Source organism: Seriola lalandi, unplaced genomic scaffold, assembly GCF_002814215.2.
Source record: "Seriola lalandi dorsalis isolate HSWRI2012SDOR001 ecotype SW California unplaced genomic scaffold, Sedor1 jcf7180002054476, whole genome shotgun sequence".
Taxonomy (NCBI): Eukaryota; Metazoa; Chordata; class Actinopteri; order Carangiformes; family Carangidae; genus Seriola; species Seriola lalandi.
The window spans coordinates 2504840-2527072 of NW_019525029.1; the positions used below are offsets into that span (position 1 = coordinate 2504840).

General features: G+C 40.9%; 3 protein-coding genes across 4 annotated transcripts in view; 2 read left to right on the forward strand and 1 right to left on the reverse strand.

Annotated features, from left to right (window-relative positions):
- pag1 (phosphoprotein membrane anchor with glycosphingolipid microdomains 1) overlaps nt 1-5675 on the reverse strand; it is a 50895-nt gene extending 45220 nt beyond the window's left edge. For both annotated transcript variants that reach the window (XM_087175617.1, XM_023412280.2), the window contains exon 1: nt 5412-5675. The gene's annotated coding sequence lies outside the window, so the exon portion shown is untranslated. The remainder of the gene's footprint in view (nt 1-5411) is intronic.
- Nucleotides 5676-8962: 3287 nt separating this feature from the next.
- Nucleotides 8963-11386, forward strand: mrpl53 (mitochondrial ribosomal protein L53). The gene is made up of 3 exons (XM_023412319.2): nt 8963-9104; nt 10322-10434; nt 11176-11386. Exons 1-3 carry the CDS (start codon nt 9010-9012, stop codon nt 11292-11294), a joined length of 327 nt encoding a protein of 108 aa, XP_023268087.1. The 5' UTR covers nt 8963-9009; the 3' UTR covers nt 11295-11386.
- Nucleotides 11387-12379: 993 nt separating this feature from the next.
- Nucleotides 12380-14011, forward strand: fabp4a (fatty acid binding protein 4a). Its single transcript, XM_023412318.2, has 4 exons — nt 12380-12536; nt 12733-12908; nt 13045-13146; nt 13729-14011. The coding sequence occupies exons 1-4, from the start codon at nt 12464-12466 to the stop codon at nt 13780-13782; spliced, it is 405 nt and encodes a 134-aa protein (XP_023268086.1). The 5' UTR covers nt 12380-12463; the 3' UTR covers nt 13783-14011.
- Nucleotides 14012-22233: the final 8222 nt, after the last annotated feature.

Sequence of the window (22233 nt, forward strand, 5' to 3'; positions counted from 1 at the left end):
ACATTCGTGTAATATGTGTGTACGTGGAACCTGAGCGTGTTTGAAGCTGTCTGCATGTGTGGGTGTCTTGAGATCTGGGAGACTATCCTGTGTGTGAGTGCCCGTCTGTCTCATGTCTGTTGCCATTCATGTGTGTGCTTGTGTGTTTTTGTATACTGCATGAGTAAGGGTGTTTGTGTTAGCCATGTGCTGGTGTATATTGTTTTGTCTGGAAAATGTGTGTCTGTGTGTGTGTTTGTGTGTGTGTGTATGTGTGTGTGTGTGTGTGTGTGTGTGCATTTCTGGGCAGGATCAGGCAGGATTCCAACAACTGTACGTCAGGACAAACAAGTCTGGCTTTTAACAATGCGTGGCATGTTTCTTGTACACTCACACACACACACACACACACACACACACACACACACACACACACACACACACACACACACACACACACATCGCAAACACCTACATGTGAGGTTTGGCATTCCTATGGTTGGTACATAATGAGCTCAGCTGTTATTTGTCCCAAAGGTGACACACCTTCACACACACATACAGGGTTAAAGAAACACACAACAGAAGAAGAAAAACAGAGAAGTTTTCATAGAAATATATATTTCTGACAAAGCTTCCTACGCTGGAATAAAATGTATTTAATAACATCTCTCTATCTCTATTACCAATTCTCTGACTGGATGATACATCTTTCCAAAGTCTGCAACTCTCACATTCTGCTGAAGAAGAGATTCATTGTGGTTAAACGATTCAATCCATTATTGATTAACTAGTGTAATATTTAACATTTCATCCCAGCAGAGCATCAGACAGTTTCCCTGCTTGAAGTAAGCCGATAGGAAAATTTCCTGATTTAACTGAGGTGTGGGGAAAAAAAAAAAAAAAGAAGCAGTTTTTAAAACGAGAACCTGTCATCTGTCTTTAGCCACATGCTGGTTGGTGTTACTGTGGGAATTTGCATTTCTGAGCTGAACGCAGCTCTAAACCTCCTGCAGATTCACAAACTCTGTCAAATGCACCCTCTGAAGACCGTGCGCTGGTGTCCCTTCAGAAGAAGAAGAAGCTACGGGAGCTCTAATAACTACCACAAATGGGATTTCAAAAAAGCATAACAAGTGCCCTTTACACTGTACAGAACAAATGAAAAATCTATTCTGCACGAGTCAATACTGTTGAGGAGGCTGAGAAGCACCAGTGATAACCCGACTGTAGATCAATATCCTCTTTTTATCATTGGAATTGCTCTCTCATTTTTTATTCTCCTCATCGTTCATACCCTCCATCTAATATCTTTTTTCTTGCTCAATCCCCCTCTTCAATCTCTGACTGAATCCGTTTCATTTTTTCACTCTGTCTAAATCATCTCATCTTTACAGGCAGAGGAGATTAGACTTTTTCAGCAACCGCCCCTAATTCAGCTGGAGTGAACAAGTGCAAAGTGAACGAACATCTCTCCACCCGCGGCGAGTTCCCTCATCTCAGAATATGACAGACAGGCTCATTGCAGCAGAATTACTGATTAAAGATATCGGATGTATGAGCGTCACTGAATGAAAGGGCTAAATCTAAGAAGATGCTAAAACCTTTAAATCATACAGAAATATTTACAACTAACTTTTGGTGAAGCCTTAAATACAGAGCTTTGTGGAGATACAGTTTTGGGCTTTTTTGCAGAAGTGGCAAAGGGAACTTAAAGCCAGTCAGATCAGCCTGTGAAGTTATGAATATTTAGATTATATTATACATATATTTTAGTCGCACAGAAACACAATATGGGTGTTTTAACGGCTCGCAAAGGCCACACTTTGTTGACTGCAAAATGACTGTAACCCGTATTAGAGGCCTTTAAGTATTTCCTCTTTCTCTGTGTATGGTGAAAACCCACATCATCATCTAAAATAAAACACAGCTTTAGCGTGAACTATGAGATCATTTTGTTATTTCCATGCAAGACTTTACAAATTTCACCAGGGACTTTAAAATGCAACCTACTTGGGTCCCTTCACTACTTCAGTTCAATATAAAAACATGGAAATTCAAATCGAGCTTTTATCACATGAAATCCCCTCCTGACCAACGCAAGGGAAAATAATTACATTCAGCTCCTCGACTTTGCTTCGTTCCAGATCAATGAGAGAACAAATACTCTCTGCCTCACCAGTACAAAACAGTATTTTCCACTTTCATAATAGAATCCTACTCAATCCAAAGCAAGCCTGACATTTAACAAACATTCAGCGCCTTGGTAGTCACAGCAACACACGCTCTTCCTCCAGTCTCCATCTTCGGCCTAATTCCCCGAGGTGTGTGTCGCAGATGGACAGGGGTGTCAAACAGGCCATGCAGGGTAATTGCAAAACCTGGGGTGCACAGCCTAACACTTCACTGTTTGCCTACCAATGATGGGGATGAGGTTTTTGCTTGTTAAAGCCTAAGTGAGTGTGAAATGTGTGTAGTCTGCTAAACGGCATCTTGACAGCCTATGATGAAACTCTACTTTCGCAGCAGTCAGACGGGGCGTGATTATACTTTATCCTTTCAACAGCGGGACCTTCAGGCCCAGTACAGCAACATCACCGTGTTCTCTATCAGCCCATCAGACACATTATGAGCAGTTTTAATGAGTACACAATTACAGGCAGCTGTTCAGCTTCGCCCCTCGTGAACGGAACAGTTTCGCTCATGCAAATGACTTTCTACAAAGTCATTTTACCACAAGGTGCTGTAACTCAAAATTCTACAACAAGAGTTACACCGGCCCTGCTGAGGTTAAATAGCTCCGTGCTATAATTGTTTCCCGAAAAGCAGCCGACCCAATTTTCACATCAGCACAGGGACCATGAGATGATGCTGTCAGGATGCATTTAAAAGATCCACATGAGAGACAGAACAGGCAACAGAGAAGGGAAATGTAATGAAATGTAGCCCCCTCGCTAATGTCTAGGAGTAAACGTGTTGGTAAACTTGTCAAGCAACAAGTCCTAAACTAAACAACTGTGTAAGACACTTGTCCCCACCCTCAGATACAACTGATAGCAGTGTGCCAGCGGCAGGCGTACGGCACCTTCATCGTCACGGTAACAGTAATACGAATGCAAGCGTTAAGGCTTGGTCAACGACTTGGTATTTGAGTGTGGCCGTTAGAAACAGCTACTGCGCCTTTCAATGTAGTCATACGAACCAGTTCTTGTGGTGCACACTGTACTTCTGCCTTTGCTGGTTGGTAAAATCCCCTCAGTTGACGTCGCGTGGGAACGAAAAGCTGAACCATATTAACCCAAACCAAAACCCACCTTGGACTCGATGGTGCAGTTTGGTGAACTCCTTGGGTGAACGCTCTCGAGCCCTTTTGCTCCTCACTCATCTCCCTTCTTACATGCAACAGCTGCAAGCATCCAACCTCGTCTCCATCCAAATACCAGCATTAGCAGCAGGCTATGAATACTCTCCAGCTCACATTGTCACAGAGCATTTGCCGTCCTGCTGTCCCCTTAAACTTGCCTAGACACAGTCAATCGCCCATAGAGTGACTGAGATTCAGTCATATCCTGCTCTGACCCTTTTTAACATGTGGGTGTTATACTACTTACTACTTATAAATATAATATGATGACATACAGTGAGGCTGAGCATTTGGAGGTCTTTTTTTAACATCATTCGAGTCATTTAGTTCCCATCCTGGACTTTAACACTGAATGACATTTATTGTAGCTGCCCATGTGATGCTTGAAAAAGAGACGAATTCTGGCACGGTTACACATTTACTATGTAAAACACAACTGTTACCAGTTCCAACAGGCAGGTGGGTATTCATTTACCATGTTCCTACTCAAAGATGCGACGGAAAATACCAATTTCAATAATGTTTAGCACATAACACGAGGAAGTGAAGTGCACGCGAAGGGAAGCAAAGCATGTTTGCTGAAGTGAATATCAACTTCTGTGAGAGCCAGGCTGCTGCAGGGTGGATGGACTGCCAACAGCTCCTATTCAACAACTAAACACATCAGCTCTGACTGAGGGAGGAGGACGACGGGTGGGGGTGGGGGGGGGTTATTGGTGGCATTTGGCTCTATGTGCCCGTGTGTGTGCGTGCATGTGAATGTGTGTGTGAGTGTGAAGAGAGAATTCTGGGGGAAAAAACAGAGAACTGGAGGAGAACTGACAGAGTGTGAAAAACTGTGTTTATTTATTTGGCAGGTCAGCAGAGAGGAAATTCTTATTCACTATTACGGAGAAAGATGGTCGGAGGATTGTGCGTGCGTGTGTGTGTGTGTATGTGTGTGTGTGTGTGCTTCTGTCTCAGCTTGTGTGTGTCTACTTCATATATGCACATGCAGTATGTGTGTTTGTCCATGCATACATGCATGCCAGCTTTGAGCCATATGAGAACAGAGGCCATGTTCTTGTCAATGTCAATGAGGATAGTGCTGTTTATGCATATCTTGAGGATATCCAGGGGGGGTGGGGGGGCTCAGCGGTAACATCCACAAACGACCACCCGTACGGTGTGTCTGTGTGTGTGCATGTATGTGGCTACAACCAATCTATCTGCCACCATGGGAGAAGTTGATTTGCATCTCCAAAAAAACAAGTACAGGCGTATATCTTGCAGTTCTGGAGACCAAATGCTGTAGTTTCCCATAAGCGCTGTGGTGACCCACAAGTGAATCAATCAATTAATGAAACCACATCTAATTTACCATCTGAATACATGCACACTGTAAACAAGGAGACAAACAAGAATAAGGAGAATTTAACTTCACCACCACAGACAAAAATCCGTTAATATCAAAGGGATATTAAGGTTTGTGGTCATGGACATCTGAAGGTAACACCAAGGTTACACAGTTATCTTTTACATCCAATAAACCACCAGGATTGTCTGAAACTGAACCTGCAGCAGCAGCCTGAATGATAAAAACATGGGCATAGAAGCCAGTCCTACGCAAGAGAGAATGAAAGAATCAGTGAAGACGAATATGGATGCGACTGCATTAAACTTCTCCCCAAAATCTGCAAGTGTCGTATTGTTCACATTCATTGAATCTGCAGCACTGCACTGTTTTATGTTATGTTATGTTATGTTATGTTATGTTATGTTATGTTATGTTATGTTATGTTATGTTATGTTTTTTATGTTAACAAGAAACGCTAGACGTTCTCTGCAAAGGCAACAAGTCCCTGCTCCCGCTTCACTGTTACCGCTACTCAAATTTTTTGCTTGGTTTTCACTGCAACCGCTGAGGCTGCCGCAGTCACTACTACTGTCAGTGAAGTTTCCCGACGCAGCCCATCCACAGGCACATTCTCACACACTGCTGCTCGCAAACGCAACTCGCATGATGAATAAACAGCAACAACAAGGAAACAACACAACTTACATGTGGAGATATGAAACGGGCACTTACCAGCGAGAGAGAGAGAGGCAGAGAGAGAGGGGAAAAGAGAGGACTGTCCACAAATCAGCATTCAGTGGCTGGTTGGAGAGAAAGTGGTCGGATTTGTCCAGTGCGCCTTTATCCTCTCGGTCTGAAGCTTCCGGGGTCACATTAGAGGCATGAGGGTGATGTGTTGTCTGAAGAGGCTACACACAGCGATGCCCACATTTGTGGACGTGAGAGACACCGAGATGTTCAGTTCAGTCTGCTCCGCTCTCTGAGCTCCGCCAGCCAGGACGCTGGTGGGAGGAGGAGTGTCAGAGAGCAAGACGCGCTAAGCCATATGGGAAATGAAGTCCGCCATGACAATGCCCAGGCTGGCTCCTTAGCGGCTGTGCTGTAGAATGTGCTGCAGGTGTCTTTTGCAGTCAGTTGAACGGTAGTTTACACCTTCACACTCACAAATACCTAAGTGAGTAGATCAAAGGATTATGGGAAATGTTGTCAAACTGAATATTGTTTTTGGTAGCTGCATATCCAACTTCATTAAAATTTTAATAAGGTATAGATATATCTGAATATTAACTGCAGTGAAATAAACACACATATTATAATGTTGTATATACTAAAATATAACTAAAAAACTGTGGCATTCAAGTCTCACTTACTGTTGGAATATTATTTTTGGTTATAGATATATACTTGGTTGTGAATAAATAAGGGTTCTTAAGTTTATTCACTTTTATTGAATCGCTGCTGCTCCAACACACCTTCATGTTGATTTTTGGTTATTTGATGTGAAATGATTTTCTAAATCTTCTAATAATATACAGTACATACGAATTGAAGACAGCAGGTGTTTTTCAGTATAGTATCATAGTATCAAGTAGTTTCTCTTGAACAGAAGTTATTTATGCACAATCACCATTAAAACATGGACGCAGACGTTCACAGAATGTAATGATAAAGCTTAGCAGTGACACTTTGATAGGGATTGTCGAAGGTTTCATGCCAATAGAAACTATAAACAGAACAGACTGCCCTGAGGAGCTTAACAGACAACATTTTTGTTTTTATTGATTTATGAGCTCCATGGGATTTGAGTGACGTGTTTTGTCATATTTAACAAGTGGAGAGAGGAATAAAAAGAGTGTGAAATATAATTAAGAGTGCACTGCAGTTTTATTTCTTTTCATTTTCATCAGTGACAGTATGACTTTGTGTTATTTATACTTCTGATGGGCGCCCTTATGACTCCTGGGAGTTCCTGAGAAACAACTGACTGATGTAGTGAATGTACTGTAGTTCTACCAAAGTGCTGCTTCCTTGCATACTGTGTGGCCTGTTTGTCTCACTAGGGGTGTGGGGGGGAACACCTTTTCATCAACAGAAAATGTTCTGGTATTTTTCCTAAGAAACCCTCAGGGCGTTCACACATATATTGTCAGAGTCTTTCTAAATTCAGTCTGTCAGTTGCGGCTCTTTATTTACTGTAACAGTCAAATAAAATTATAGCTTCTATATGACTCCATATTCACACCTAACTTGGGTGTCATCCAGGGTGTGAAGAGCAGATGGTATATGAACTCTTTAATGAACAGTGTTATGAGACATTGAACCATGTTACACCACGGTGGAGGAAAAGTAGTAAGCACAGCCTACATTCTTGCACCAAACAGCTGGAGCAGAGAAAAAGCCTAACAGCATTGATACTTTGTAAAAGACCCATGTTGAATATCCTAAATACCTCTGTTTCCCCAAGAGATCATTTCACAATGGAAAGAATATTTTACAACTTATTGTTGTGCTCAGGCAGAGACTGTGGTAGATGAAATCCTTCACCAAGACAATACCTTTTTTTTTCTCTGAGGTCAACCATCCACTTGAGCATTCATTGTTTCTGAGCGCCTTCTCTCCCACTATCTTAAAACTGGACATACAGTACAACTACTTAAATATGTACTTGTGTATGTGTGTGTGTGTGTGGTAGAGAGGGTGTGGGGTGTGCATAGGAAATGCTTCTGCCTCTCAGTAGCTTTATGTCTAAATTTAGAGCCCCATGTCTCCACTGTCCAACTGTCACAGGCTGAGTCGGATTGTCGGCCTTTCAGGAAAGAGACTTGAGGCGTGTTGAAGTTAGGATAAATTGTATGAACTCTAAAAACAGGGTGGCTATAAATACCCAGCTATACTGCATAGAGGTCAAGGAAGTGCAAACAGCTCAAGTGTTTCACAAAATGGGTAGATGGACTGATTACTGTGCAATATTTTCCCACTCTTTTCTGGAGATCCCCCCCCCCCCCCCCCCAAACCACGTTATTTAGTGAGAGAAAATAATATCTGACCACTGAAACTTAATGATCAGTTCACTGAGAAAATATAATGAAATCACATTTGCTGCAGCTGCTGAAAAGACGTGGCCAAGAGATAAATACATGCCCACTTGGTCATAGTTTCCACCCTGAAAAATCGAATTTGACAAACTTCCCTTCAAAAGAAAATAAAAAATTGCAAAATGGTTTTGATTTGATGCTCCAGACGCCTCGTCCATTATTTACTTCACAGAAACAATTCATGCCTTAATTAAATTTGACTCAAGTGCTAACCCAGTCAAAATTCAAATGCATTTCCATTTCTGACATGTTTTTCTACCCTGAAAGGCTTTTGACCTTTTTCATCTGCAGAGTGCAGGAAGCAGCAGTAGCTGGGGACCATTTTGCATCCTCCTTGTCTATTTGATTATGAGACGTGTCTGTTTGATTGTCTATTTGGAGAGCAGCACCTCCTTTATTGACTTAGTGCCTGACAGACCCCCCACCCCACCACACCCCAACCACCCACTAACGTAATTCTGATCTGTGGCATTGTTTGTCAGATGATTACAGGAAGGTGCCACAGTCAGTTTACCTCTGAGTTTGCGTTAATGAGCTTTGTCATTTCATTGTGAACGAGACGCTGGTATTTACAAAGCTCTTACTGTGTTGAATTTTAAGATTACCTTTATGAAGGCTGTTAATAGCGCGTTTGGTGTTATTTAACTATTACTGTGTGTTTACCTGGACACCTGACATTATAAGAGAGAGCAGGGACATGGTTGTAGGCTACATCACTGATTCCTGCAGAGGTCTGATATTCAACAAGCAAACAAGACATCTTCTCTAGACCCCATGTTGGAAATGTATTCACACATAAGGCAACAGCATCACAGCCAATAAATTTCATACCTCTGCTCAAAGATGTTAAAATACCAACTTTTAGAGAGCAAATACAGGATGCAAATCAAATGTTGAGGATTTTAACAGATGCTAAGCAAGGAAAACACATTGTAAATATGCATGAACTTAGGAACTGCGAAGGTGGAAATCAAAATATAAACCACATAAAAAAATACAATCCAAATCATTGCTATCCTCACATATTTCTACGTATATTAGGCAAGCAAATCTCAAATAAAACCCACTGTTTATCTATCATCTCTAAATGTGCATCTAATGACATTTCTGCATCCACTAGTTTCCCAGTCAACTACCTGCCTAACAGCGGTGAGTGGTTTATCCTCTGGCGCCCTCTAGTGGCTCAATGAGCGTCATCACTCTCTGGCGAGGTTAGAGGTCACTGCAGAACAAACATGGCTGCCACCAGTAACGCGACCGTGCTGCTGAAGGCTGTGAAGACAATAACGGTTCGGTTTTGTCCGTTCGAGTCCAACGTCCGGTCCACAAGGTGAGAAGTGTGTCTGTGTTGACTGCTCGTGTTGTTGCGTCGTTTTGTTTATTCCTGACTGCGGAGAGAAAGAGGTTAGCAATCTGTGAAGGGACACGGCAGTGTTTCCAGACAGAAGTCCACCTGAGTTTGTTTTATTTAACGCTTCTTGGAGTGAGAAATATAGTTATGACTTGTGTTGTCGAACCTGAAGTGACTGTGGTGTCATTTCACAGCTTTATATTTGTACAAGTATGTTTCCTCTCTGTCTAGTGTTAGCTTTTACATAACATATGAGCTAATATGCGTTATACATTTTCTTAAAGGCATAGTCGTTATAGGAAACCCCTTTTATTCTTACGTCATACTCCGGGATTCACTGTTCAGTCAACTTTCCTTCATATTTGCTTTTGAGTGCGCCTTAATCTGTATGTGTGTGTGTGTGTGTGTGTGCGCGCGCGCGGGTACGTACGTGCGTGTGAAAACTCCTATGTTGTTGTTTAGTGCTGTTAACCACCTGATGACTGCAGTCCCCCTGAAAAGCAGCATCCCAAAACAAAAATGACTAGTGGTGGAAGATGTATTTACTTTTTTTCCTAGCTGTCTAAGTAAAAGTGGCAATACCACTATGTAAAAATTCTCTCTGAAAGTTCTGCTTTGATGATTTTGCTTCCTTAAAAGTGCATCAGTGAGATGCACTGGGGTATCAAAAATTAAAAATACTTTTTATCCAGGCATATTCTTATATTTTTACTTATATTTACACCTATTCATGTGTAAGCAGTAGAAAAAAGAAAATAATTCACAATAACAATATTATCGCAATAGCTACAGAAAAAAATCAGTCAAATTCATCTTTAACTTTGTTTACTGTGTATTCTGTCTCTTTTTTTGGCAAATGAATTAGACTCAAACACAAGTGTAGGGAGGTGGAGAGAGCGTCTGTAACCATAAATATACACAATGAAAATTTACTCTTAATGGATGGTGAAAAGGCAACTGGCTGAACTGATAAAGATCCACGAGTAACATCTGCCATCACGATGTGTATTTTTAACATGACATCAATATTTCATTTTTTTTTTTTTTTAAATAAAATGGTTATTTTCGACACCCCTAGTTAACAGTATTCCCATGTTATATCTATTTTAAAGTGGGACTCATTTTAATTAGTCTGAATATAGTTTGGTAAGTTTTCTGCAAAGATATAAGTTCATCTTTTATATTGCATATAACAGGGAGTTTCTGGCCATGGTGGGCTCAGAGAAGGCCAGGTCTACCAACATGAACTGTGAGGTGATATCCATGGTGAAACATGACATGTCTGAACCAGTGGTGGACATTACTTATTGTAAGTATTGTCTGACTACATTGAAATTTGTGGAAGAAGATATTTCAGGTAGTTTAATTTTACTATTCATCCATATACTAGAAAGTAAAGACATGTCCCAGGCTAATTATCAAAGAGAGACTGTTCAGTTTGGTATTTTTGCAATCTCAAACTGAAGCAGAATAAAAAATAAATAAAAATAAAGGCATCATATTGCATCTTGAAAATGCTTAAATTACATTAAGTTACATTCTCGAAAAACGAACTACTAAAGAAGAAAATCTTTGTTTTGTCAATTACATTTACATAAATGTGACTGTCTTAATATAAAAGAAAAGCCTACAGATTCCATCAATGATTTCTCCCCATAAGATGTAGCCAGAGCTTGAAGACATCAGTGTGACCTGTTCTTTTTTATGTCATTTGGCTCATGTTGGCTCCTTTTTAGAGAAGAACTTTGAGACATGCTTATGATGAAAGGCAGTATGCTAAAGTAAATAAACCAGGACCAGGTTCATAAAGTCATGCTGTATGACTTATTACACATTAATCATCACTGGTACACACAATGAGTCAAGTACTTAACAAAGGCAGAAATGTCTGCCATAGGTCAGCACAGCACTGTATGGAAGTAGCCAAGCGTGTTAGCTGACTTTTTCTCAGAGTTACATTTTCACCTCTTTGTCGCTTAGACTCCTTATACACATTGCCATTGTGGCTCTGTGAGTCATGTCATTGTGTCTTTTTCTTTCTGTACTACAGCAGATGGGGAGAGGCTGGTGATGAAGGGAGCAAAGTTGACCAGCAGCGAAATGCTGAGTGCGTTTCAGTCACGGTGTTTAGCCAAGGACTCGCAGGCAAAAACTGCAGCAAAGAAGTGAAGATCTGTGTGTTGAATATACCTGTATTGGAATTTAACTGTATTTATCTGTATACATTATTAGATGTTTATAATAAAAGTGTCTCATGTAAATGTGGGGATTCTGGTGTGAGTTGACCTTTGGTTCACTGAAGCTAAGCCCTGCATTGATTGTGATGTGATCTAATTTGGACAGGAATGATATTGAGTCAGTTACTCCTCCAACTGAATCACTCGTTCCAAATTCCTTTTTTTTCTCCACTGTCAACATGAACTTTTATTACAGTCAAACAAAAAAAAAGTACTGCACCCTGTTGTTAATGGGAAATGGTTTGAACATCCCCATCAGTTATGCTTATGTTCTCCAAATTAAAGACATCAATTGAAATGCTTTAACTGCTAAAAAAAACATGCTGTGATCAGGAGAGGGTCATGCTGTGTCCTTGCATAATGTGCCATTTTCCTGATAAAAGAGACCATTCCAGCGTTTTAGAGAACATTATGCAAGCTCCAACCTTTGACACAGCAGGCTTACATGTAATTTGGCACAGAGTTTCAGATGCAGCCTCACTGAAAAAAAACCTTTCACCCAGTCACAGATAACTGAAATCCCGTCCTCTCTGCAAGTTACCCCCTGTTCCATTAGCATCTCTAACTTAATGGTGTTTCTCCATGGATGGATTCTTGTTACATCCATGCTTTTCACATAGAAAATGTATTTCAAACATTTTTTTTTTATTAAGCAGAAATATGTTCATGATTGTGTTTATCATTCATATTGATATTCTAGACTAAATCACTTTAATGTCTCCCACTATACAGGAAGGTAAAATTGGTCCCACCACCAAATTAGGGACCCTTTTCTAAAATGCTTTAGAAGTTATAATTGTATAATTTGAAAATCATATATTAATTGGGTAAATATCTATTATAAGCCAACACATTTTGGATTGTGATGTTAGAAAGTCCTAGTAGCTTGTATTTGAAAATCAACTTTAAAAACTCTTAATGAGAAAACAGATGCTGGATTTCTATTACGTGACGTGTCAGGCTGTGATTGGCTCCTCCTGCGTGGTTGAATGTCGGGTTGGCCCTTTAAAAACGCTCTGATCCTGTTCCCACACTGGAAGCGAGTTGAATCCGGAGTCACCCCACTGGCCGTTGTTGAGGATATCACACCAGACTGCAAACATGGTTGAGAATTTTGTTGGGACATGGAAGATGATTTCCAGCGAGAACTTTGATGACTACATGAAGGCAATTGGTAGGAGAGTTTGTGAATTATTTGATGGCAAAAAAGTAGAAATAACTTTAAAAAAAAAAAAAAAAATGGACTCACAATATTTGGATTTGCTCGTCTACAAACAAGTGCAAATGTTTCCAGTGTATTAAATGAAGTGCATGTTGACTTTTTTTTTTTTTTTTTTTTGTCACGATAACGTTACCTTCCCGCTCTGCAGGTGTGGGATTTGCAACCCGGCAGGTGGGGAACCGGACCAAGCCCAATTTGATAGTGACCGTGGACGACCAAGGGATTGTATGCATGAAGTCTCAGAGCACCTTCAAAACTACTGAAATCAAGTTCAAGCTGAACGAGCCGTTTGAGGAGACCACCGCCGACGATAGGAAGACAAGGGTTAGTGTGATGTGATGGACAGAAAGAGAAAGAGAGAGAGAGACAGAGAAAGAGAGAGAGGCAGAGAAAGCAAAACAAATTAAATCACAGCTCCTTTGCGGGAGTTGACGGGTTGTCTCTGTTCTGTGCCCTGCAGACCGTGGTGACGCTGGAGAACGGCAAACTTGTGCAGAAACAGAGCTGGGACGGCAAAGAGACGAATATCGAGAGGGAGATCACAGATGGCAAATTAGTAGCGGTAAGGTTTTTTTTGTTTTGTTTTTTTTTTTTGGGGGGGGGGGGGTAAAATCATAAAACTTTGTAGTAACAGAAGTAACTTAAACTTTTAGATGCATTTAATTACATGTAGTAGTCTTTAAATTCACTTCATTACACATAAGCATCTTTACTTGAATACTACAGTGTTTTTTAATCATAGGCCAATTAAGGTTCAACAAATAGTCTGCCAATGTAAATGTAATGTTCATGACCAGTTATTTCTGCATGCTCTTGCATACTCCACATTTCACTTGAGAACGAGGGCAAGCATGTATCTTAGGGTAAAAATAACATTGCATTCCTAATGAAACGGGGGAAACTACACTTAAGTAGCTACTATAAGGACACAAATACTAAGAATCTGCCTTATATGTTCTGTTTTTGGCAGAGTGCAGTTATATCATGAGAGATTAAAAAAAAAATTATATACCTCTGTAGAAATATTATACATACTACAGCTTTGTGTGATAGCTACAGCTTAAATTCTTCCCCTTATTCAAAGCATATAAAGGAATTTGTCTTCACTTGTACCTGATTTCTCCCCCCCTCCCCACACACACAGAAATGCATAATGGGAGACGTGATCGCAGTGAGAACTTACGTAAAGGAGGCATGATTGGGGTCCCCTCAGCCCACTCCTTGGATGCATTGCTGGATGACAGGCTCAGTTCAATGAGCGTAATACCAAACTGAAGTAATGGTGTGTTCTGCTCTTCTTATTCTTTATCCTCACTGTGTTGCCAAAAATCAAATTTCTGTGCCTCTGTTCTCCAACATGACACATTTGGTTTCATTTGGAATTGTTGTGGTGATTTGAATAAAAATGAATGACAAACTGTCAGAAATGATGCCTCTGTGATTTTTATTGAGTAGCTGTCCGTAAGTCAATTTGCCAGCTGTTTATTTGAATTAGTTCAAATTCAGTTATGCCATTCTTCAAAGCATTCCAGTCATTAGGGCATGCTGAGGAATGCCGTACAATCAATGTGCACTAATGGGAACATAGCACCTAATCTGACAAGGTGATTTCCTGACTTTAATGGTTTATCCTCGTGCTTGGTGAATATTACTGTAATTATTCCACATGCAATCACATTTTCCAGCTGTTTTGGCTTGTGCAGCTCCTTTATATTTCCTTATTTTGGTCAGAGGACAAAGACAAAAAAAGGTTCCAAACATATTCCCCTCTTAAAGGTCAAGAAGCAGTCCAGCATCCTGATGATGTAAGATGTGTGTTGGCAGAGGACTCCTTGAGGAATGTGAACTCTTTTTTTTAGAAGCATTAGGAGTATCATGTAGAGAGTTCAGCGAGGAAATGTAGCCCCTCTTCCTTTTTGGGAGGTTGAACATTTCCCATTGCACATGTATTGGCAGCTGTACGTACATGGAGAAACTAAAAGCATTATGGGTTGTCCCAACAGACGTCCCCGCCCTTTGGCCGCTGGTCAAGTGTGTGTATGTGTGTGTGTTGAATGTGTGTGCGTGTGTGTGTGGGGGGGATTGTTCCAGAGGCGACGGCCACTTTCCCATGACAGGAAAGGGAGACGATAGCACTGATTGGACCTAATGGCCAAAACAGCTGAAACAGGTGGAATCGTGGGCCAACACTCTTGTTCCCTTTTGTGTGGACAATGGTACTGGCAGCAGCTGAGGACGTACAGTAGTTGAACTTTTGGGAAGATGCCAAGTGGATGAGAATATCACAGCGAACTGTTAGCAAAGGTCACCAGAGTTGTAACAGTTTATGATTGGCTGTGTTTTAAACTCTTCAAATATATTTCACTTTTATAGATGAGGAGCCATTTATACTGTTAATAACAACAAGAGTAGCACTGTAAGCGATATGGTCCTTTGCTGGATAACACACGTCACCAGTCTGACACAGTTAACAGGGGGTACGTTTTCCCTTAACCCGTTCCCATCAATTTCAAAACACAAGCAACTTGCAACGATCTTCATATGGTCAAGGCTGGATTACCAACCCAGCAACGACGAGCACCAAACCCTCCAGGGGCCCCAAAAGCCCCAGGTTCACTGTGTCAGTTAGTTTTTCATTCCCTGCAAACCTTTTAGGGAATTTGTACCACTACAGTACAATATCAAAAATCTTGTGGCTCTCTTTAATGTATAATGTGATCACATGATGCATTTTCCTAAATAAGGAATCAAATTACAATCTAACTGACATAAGAAAACCTGGGGCCAGGTAGTGATCCAGTATAGTTGGTTTCTCTGAAGAGCCCATGCTTTGCCTCTGTGCATATTGTCCTAAATGCTGTTTTTGCACATTATAAAAACATGGTCATTTTCTCACAGCCAGAAAGAAAAGATCACATCTGCTACGGATTGACTTACAGGTGCAGTGCTTGTGATCCACAGGCATCCCCGTCACTTTGTTTGGATAACTGCGGGGAACGAGGCAGATCTCCACCTCCCCCACTTTATCTCAGACATCTTGTTTTTGATGGTCCAACGTGTTTTTTAATTATCTAAAATATAACTCGGAAACTGGAGCTGGAAACTCGAACAAAACGTGAGTCACACTCTGCAAGTGGCTCTCTGGGAAAGATTTTTATCATTTCTTGTCATGAGTGTCAGCTTGATTATGTGAATTGGTAGGAGCTGTACAGTCCTGAAAAAGAATACTATCTCACACATGAACAGTGGTGCAGGAGGCAGAGCATCTGAAAAAATATTTTCTAGCCTAAGGCCCAACAGGATAGAAAGGGAGGTATTCTACATGGAGAGGAAAGGTCCTGATCTTCCTCTCCTGCCCACGGTGGACGGAGGTAAACCTTACGTCAGCAGAGTGGTTTCAGAGTGAAATTAGGAAACTGTTTAGGAAGGAGGAAGATAGTGAGAGGCCTGCTGAGAGTTCACCGGCAGGATAAACTGGAGTTTAGACATTCAGTGTTATCATCCTCAAGTTAGGATTTTCCTTGTTATGTCATGTAGAAGAAAATACACTAAGGTATATGAATAACACGGCATAGGCTATATGATATGACATTACTCACACAATGTAAACTGCTAATTTATCCTCTTATTGCATGCTGTTTATTTGTATATTTCTGAGTGTGTGTGTGTGTGTGTGTGTGTGTGTGTGTATGTGCGTGTGCGTTCTCATGCCTGACAGACAAAGGTATCTTGTTGACACTGGGGCTGTTTTGTGTTGAGAAAGATTGTCTTGGACTTTACAAGAATGAAGTCACATCCTTTGCATAACATCTGGAAAGCTCTACTTGAGTTGTCGTGTTGACTCCCTTCCTCTGCTTGTCCTTAACTTAAACTCTGTCTAACACAAACACCTTTCATGTTTAAGTGGATCAGCAGGGCTAAAGATACACTCATGCATGAGCTATAAATTGACTCTTGTACTTAATTTGACCTGGTTTTATGTTGCACAACCAAAATGAATTAAAAAGGTGCTCCAGGAATACAATTTCGACTTTGACTGTCTATGTCAGTCAAGAGTAATTGATATCTATTCCTTTGTGTTTATTTGCCATGGCTTGAGGGAAAACTGCTTCCCTGGTTTGATATTTTCTAAATGTTGCCTAATTCTTAAGAGATGTAAAGGAGTGCTGAACTTTTAGGAATGATGGGTGAGAATGACCTGCAGTGTCTGAGGCTCTAAACAGTCAGTCACAACAATGTAATCTGGAAAGCAGGGAACAGAATTTGGAGCTTTCTAACCAAGGAATGTTAGGAACAAAAAACCAGGGACAAAATCTTACCTTTGTTTTTTCCACATCTGGGGAAGTGTGAACATTAGACAGATAACAGTTTTAAAAAGGGCGGAGATCGTTTCCTTGTTGATGACACAACTTTTAATTCAATTGTGTGACTGAATTTAGGAGGAAAATGAAGAACAAGTACACAAGGAATTTTATCATTCAAGAAGCTCAAGGCAGGTGACCTGACTGAACAGCTATATTTCATTTCACTCTTTCATTATGCCTTTGTCTCTTACTTGACAAATTAGACATTAAAATCCAAAAACAAGAGTTTTTTCAATCCCAAACACAACATTGAAATGGTGAGACTGTAACTTAACATGCCAGTAAAATGATGACACAAAAACATTTCCTTCACAACAACTTGATATCAGCTTTCTCATTGTGGTTTGCTGTTGAGTCTGAATGACTCTGGTTTCAGGGAGGGAAATGCAAACAAGAGTGAGGAGACGATCACGTCTGTACCTCCAGCTCAAATCCCACTCTACGTTTTTCAGCTTAGGTTTCTGCTTGTGTGTTTGTGTGTGTGTGACCTTGAGATCAACTCCCACCTAGACACATCTCACCGATTCTCTGAGGGTTTCTGAGAAGTTTTGTTTCCACATTCACTCATAACATTGTGCATTCATCAGTTTTACCTCAATCCTCCCCACAGGGCCTACAGCACCCAGGATCAGTCTCCAAGGGCAACCAAACAACTGGGCAGAACTATGTCAATTGAGGCCCTACTGGACTGTAGGGGAGGCTGGTTGCTATGCACCAAGCTTCCTTTCCACTGACCCTCGCAATCCAGTTATACTAAACAGTGAACTCTGATTTCTTCATCAAGTGTCTGAGTGTTATGCAAGCTGTGCCCTGTCCGGTCGACCAGAGGCAGGCCGTGCTATCATCTCCACAAACACCCAGAGAGACGGTGTCTGTGATCCCAGGAAGGGACATTGTTTTGAATCAAGGAGTCCAGCTCAGGCATCTGGAAACCAATCATTCCCAAAACTTTGATATGAGCCAGTGTTGTTTAATTCTGTGTCTGATAATTGATCCAGTCCTTTCCATTGTTTACATACAGTATAAACAATTAATATAGGCAATACACTCAGTTGCCTAACTAAATCTAATGCAGTCTAATGCAATACATTATATTTCTTTATACATAGAGGTGTTTCTGTTATTTAATTTATCCTCATTAATATATATTAATGAGAGAGACTATAGGATGGACAAAATATAAGAAACCCCTGTCAATATAATACAATACAGCTCAACAGCCCCACAAACTGTAGTCATCATCAGTGATCATACAGTACCTAGGAAACTGGAAACTGATATATTACTCATCTGGGGTTAGAGCCTATGACAATTAGGGAGTGTAACACAATTTTCTTATTCATTCTAAAGTTCATTTTATTTTAAATGCTGAAAAAAAATCTTAAAACAGTGACTCGGAGGTCTGGAATTAGGCCGCTCCATAGGGGTGTCAGAGGTCAGGGTCAGCTAAAGAATGCAGACAGAAAGCCAAGTAGTATGAGACTTATTAATATGTTTGATCCACTGGATTGCATGGGTGCTGCTTAGCCACTGTGCAAGAGGTTAAGCATACTTAATATTCAAAACCAACAATCTGCCCTAAATGAGCCAGTGAGTCATTTAGAAGTAAGTTCTCAGTCTCTTTTTTAATAAAGCAAGTGTTTCAAACGATTCTTAATTTAAGTAGCAAGGGTGTCGAGCCAGCTCAAAATATAACTTCTAAAGGCACCTCTACTGTATATGAGGAAATACATTTTAGCCTTTGAGGAGACCACAAAGAAACACTGTATTTCAAGTCATCCCACCAGGAGTTCCTATCAAAGCGAGGCCCCTGCGATTCATTGAATAGCTCAGAGGAAGGATGGTGGAAATCTTTAAAGTGAGGCTATACAAACCAGATCCTACACAATGGTTTCCCCTAGGGAGCCATTCCAACCTAAGCTCGCCACCACGGCTTTTATGCTATATACAAGCATGTTTACCTGCCTGTTCTTTTGTCCACGCATTTGTGCTCTGGCATTTCTCTTCAAAAGCAGACAGAGAAATGTCCAGCTAGGCAATAAAAAGTCAAGAAGTGTCGGTATTTTCTGCCCGAGTCCACCACAAGTCATCACTGTGTTGTGCAGTGTTATCCACTCCTCCTCCTTCGACTACTGTGTGACAGGACATGTGATCTGTAATCTGGAGGGAGGGTGATGGTGGTAGGGGGCAGTGAAGAAAGGGGTGATCATTGAAATGATTGTGTGTGTGTGTGTGTGTGTGTGTGGTGTGTGTGTGTATGTGTGCTGCTTGAATGTATGTGTGCCTGTGTTGAACCAGATGGGAAGTAACATACTGTAGACGGTTCGTGTTTGTTCACATTAAGCGTTCTTTGTGCTCAATCCTCAGAAAGAACTCGGTGACTCCGTAACATGCAGAGCAGTTTATTTTATGGCCGCAGCATGAAGAGTGTGAGCGGAACTTCTGTGAGGGGAAAACTGAGTTCAAACACTAAATTATTACATAAGCAAATAAGAACTTTACATGCTCAGTCCTCAGGAAGATGCAGATTTAAGATATATATATATATATACATTAAAATGTAAGTATGATGGTATGTAAGATGGTTACTTGCATTAATTCTGCAACTGAGGAGTTGAGGAGGACTAAAGGAGCGCGCTGGGAAATCGGGGGGTGGCAGCAGACATTACATTCTGAAGTTTGACTTTACTTTTGGGCCGGAAGAACAATTTGTGCCAGACAGTGCAGCCACCTGTCTGTTTACCTCATATGATAAGACAAAAAGGGCAAGAGGAAGGAATCTCAAGGAATCTAAGTGAATAAAGGCCATTGAGAGGTGATACTTTGTCGTGGTTTCTGTGTCTTGTATGCACACAGACCGGCAGACACACACACACACACACACACACACATACACTGACCTTCTACTGCAGGTGCTGTGGCTGAATGGTGTCGGTATTTTAAAGGTCAGACTTTGCTGTTTGTCTGCCATGGGTTCAATGGCTCACATTTTTGGTCAACAGAAAGAGGCTGAGAAATATGAAAGAATGAAGCTTAGAGTTTGTCAACGACAGAAGCTCTATATGTCAGATGTCTCACTTTTCTTCTGCTGAACAACCACACACGGCATTTCAGCCAGCGTTAACAAATGCCACACTCCCGCAGTAATGTTAATCATGGGTGGAGGATATGTGTTGGTTCTTGAAAGGAAAGTATTTGAGTAATTTATAAATCAAAACCAATCATTTTGCTTTGCCCACAGAAAAAGAGGGAGCAATAATAATTCTTAATTATTCATTTTAAATTATTTATTAATTCTCAATTATAAAGTGATTCTGTCAGTACTGGAATATATACATTATCTGATGCTACATTTCGTCACTGACTGAGCACAGACAGTTTGGACTTGGCTCTGGAAACATTAATCAAATAAACAATAGGCTATCAGGAAATTTGGCCTGATGGACACTTTGAGACATACTGTAGGCTACGGGCACTTCCCCACAATGCACTGGAGAGATAACCGAAGCCACTGATAGGCAGTAGGAAAACGGAAGCCATTAATCAGAGGCTGACCTTTCTCCAAGAGCCTCACAAACAGACCTTTCAGGAGCATGAACCCAAACAACAAACCTGAGATTAATTAAACTACCACAAAGTTTTCTTTTTATAGTTCTCCCCTAACTTCTCTTGCCAAAGTGTGAATCAATGGATAGTTATGGTGCTGTATGCGTTTTGTCAAATGCCAGTAAGACTATAACAACACACCACCAGCTCATAAAAGCTAAGCAGCCAAAGCTATTTGCTAATGTAGTTGTAGGATAGGAACACATTTCTTTATTAAGCTGAATTGTACGACTATAAACCTGAGGTCTGTGGGTTTACAGCTGTTTGAGTCGACGCCCGTGTGAAACTTACCGAGAAATAGCTCAGCTGCCTTCCCTACAATGCACAGCTGCACGTTAAACAAACAAGCACCCTCTGTGGGTCAACTCTTATGTTAGCTCTTTGTCTTGTCAGGGACTTCTGATGGGGAAAAAGCAGAATCGAGAGTAAGGCATGTGACTAAAAGTCAAGATCCTGACAGCAGTGTATAAGAGAGTGTAAGAGAAGTTATAGTGGAGGTTAGAGCGAGGCACCGTGAAACATCCAGAGAAAGCTGTAGCACAGAGGTCATTATCATCTGGACTGCAGAGCATGTGAAAGAAGTTCTTCAAATGTGAACTATTGCTCTAGGGAAACAGCAGAAAAAAAACAGCCAACGTCTGTTGAATGGCTTAAACAGATTCGGAAACAATTTTGAACTATAAGTGCAAAAATATGTGCATGCATGTTTTTCTACTAAAATATTCAAGACTTAGGTTTTATCCAACAATTTTGTTACTCTTAGGAGAAGCAATGTGATAAAATTAGGCCTCCATTCAATATTTTACCCAGTTTACCAAAGTTTTATTAGTATATTTTATTTATTTATTTTTTTTTTTACAAGACATCGGTTTTTACCTTGTCCTATAAATCTGCACTGCTTTTTTGACCACTTGGGGCAGCGCAATAAGCCGTACACACAACACAGATATATTATCACATCACAAAGTTAATGTAGAGAACAGTTGTCTGTTTGGAGTCGCGGCTCTGTTTTGGTCTATACCGACTGCTGAGAGAAATATCAGGCTTTATTAGCAGCTACATGTTCCACTATGCTCAACAGCTATTTGCAAATTTCATCCGTCGTCCTTTTGGTGCAGGGCAGGGAGCGTACAGTAGATTTGGCAAAAGATGAGACAAAAAGCAGAGAAGTGCTGTAGGTAAGAGGGGAAAGGAAAGGAATGTGGTATTGTTACGCGATGGACCCCTCACCTCACCACAGTGTGCCAGCAGCAGGGGGGAAAGGTGAATATGTGCGCAGACGTTAAAGATGCAGGAAATAAAGAGAATTAGGTGAGGGTTAAAGCACCGAGGAGGAGGAGGAAGATGAGGGGAATTTTACTTGAAGCAGGAGCCGGTGGGGGAGCAGTTGTACTCTCACTCTCCCCCTTGGGTGTTCCTGTCAGGGCTCCAGGGAAGAAGACATAATTCACTTAATTGGTTCTCACTGTTACACATATAAGACAAAGCCACAGAATCTCAGAGGGATTTTTCTCTTCTCTGGGCCAAAGGTAGCACGGACTTCCCTCTGCTGCCTCAGCAGATTAAGCTGTTTTTTTGGGGGGTTTTTTTGTCTTTAACACTTTATTCTAGTCACATTTCCCATGCATCAGCTGCAAAAAGTTGTACTTATTACTACAACATTGATGATTTGATGAAAG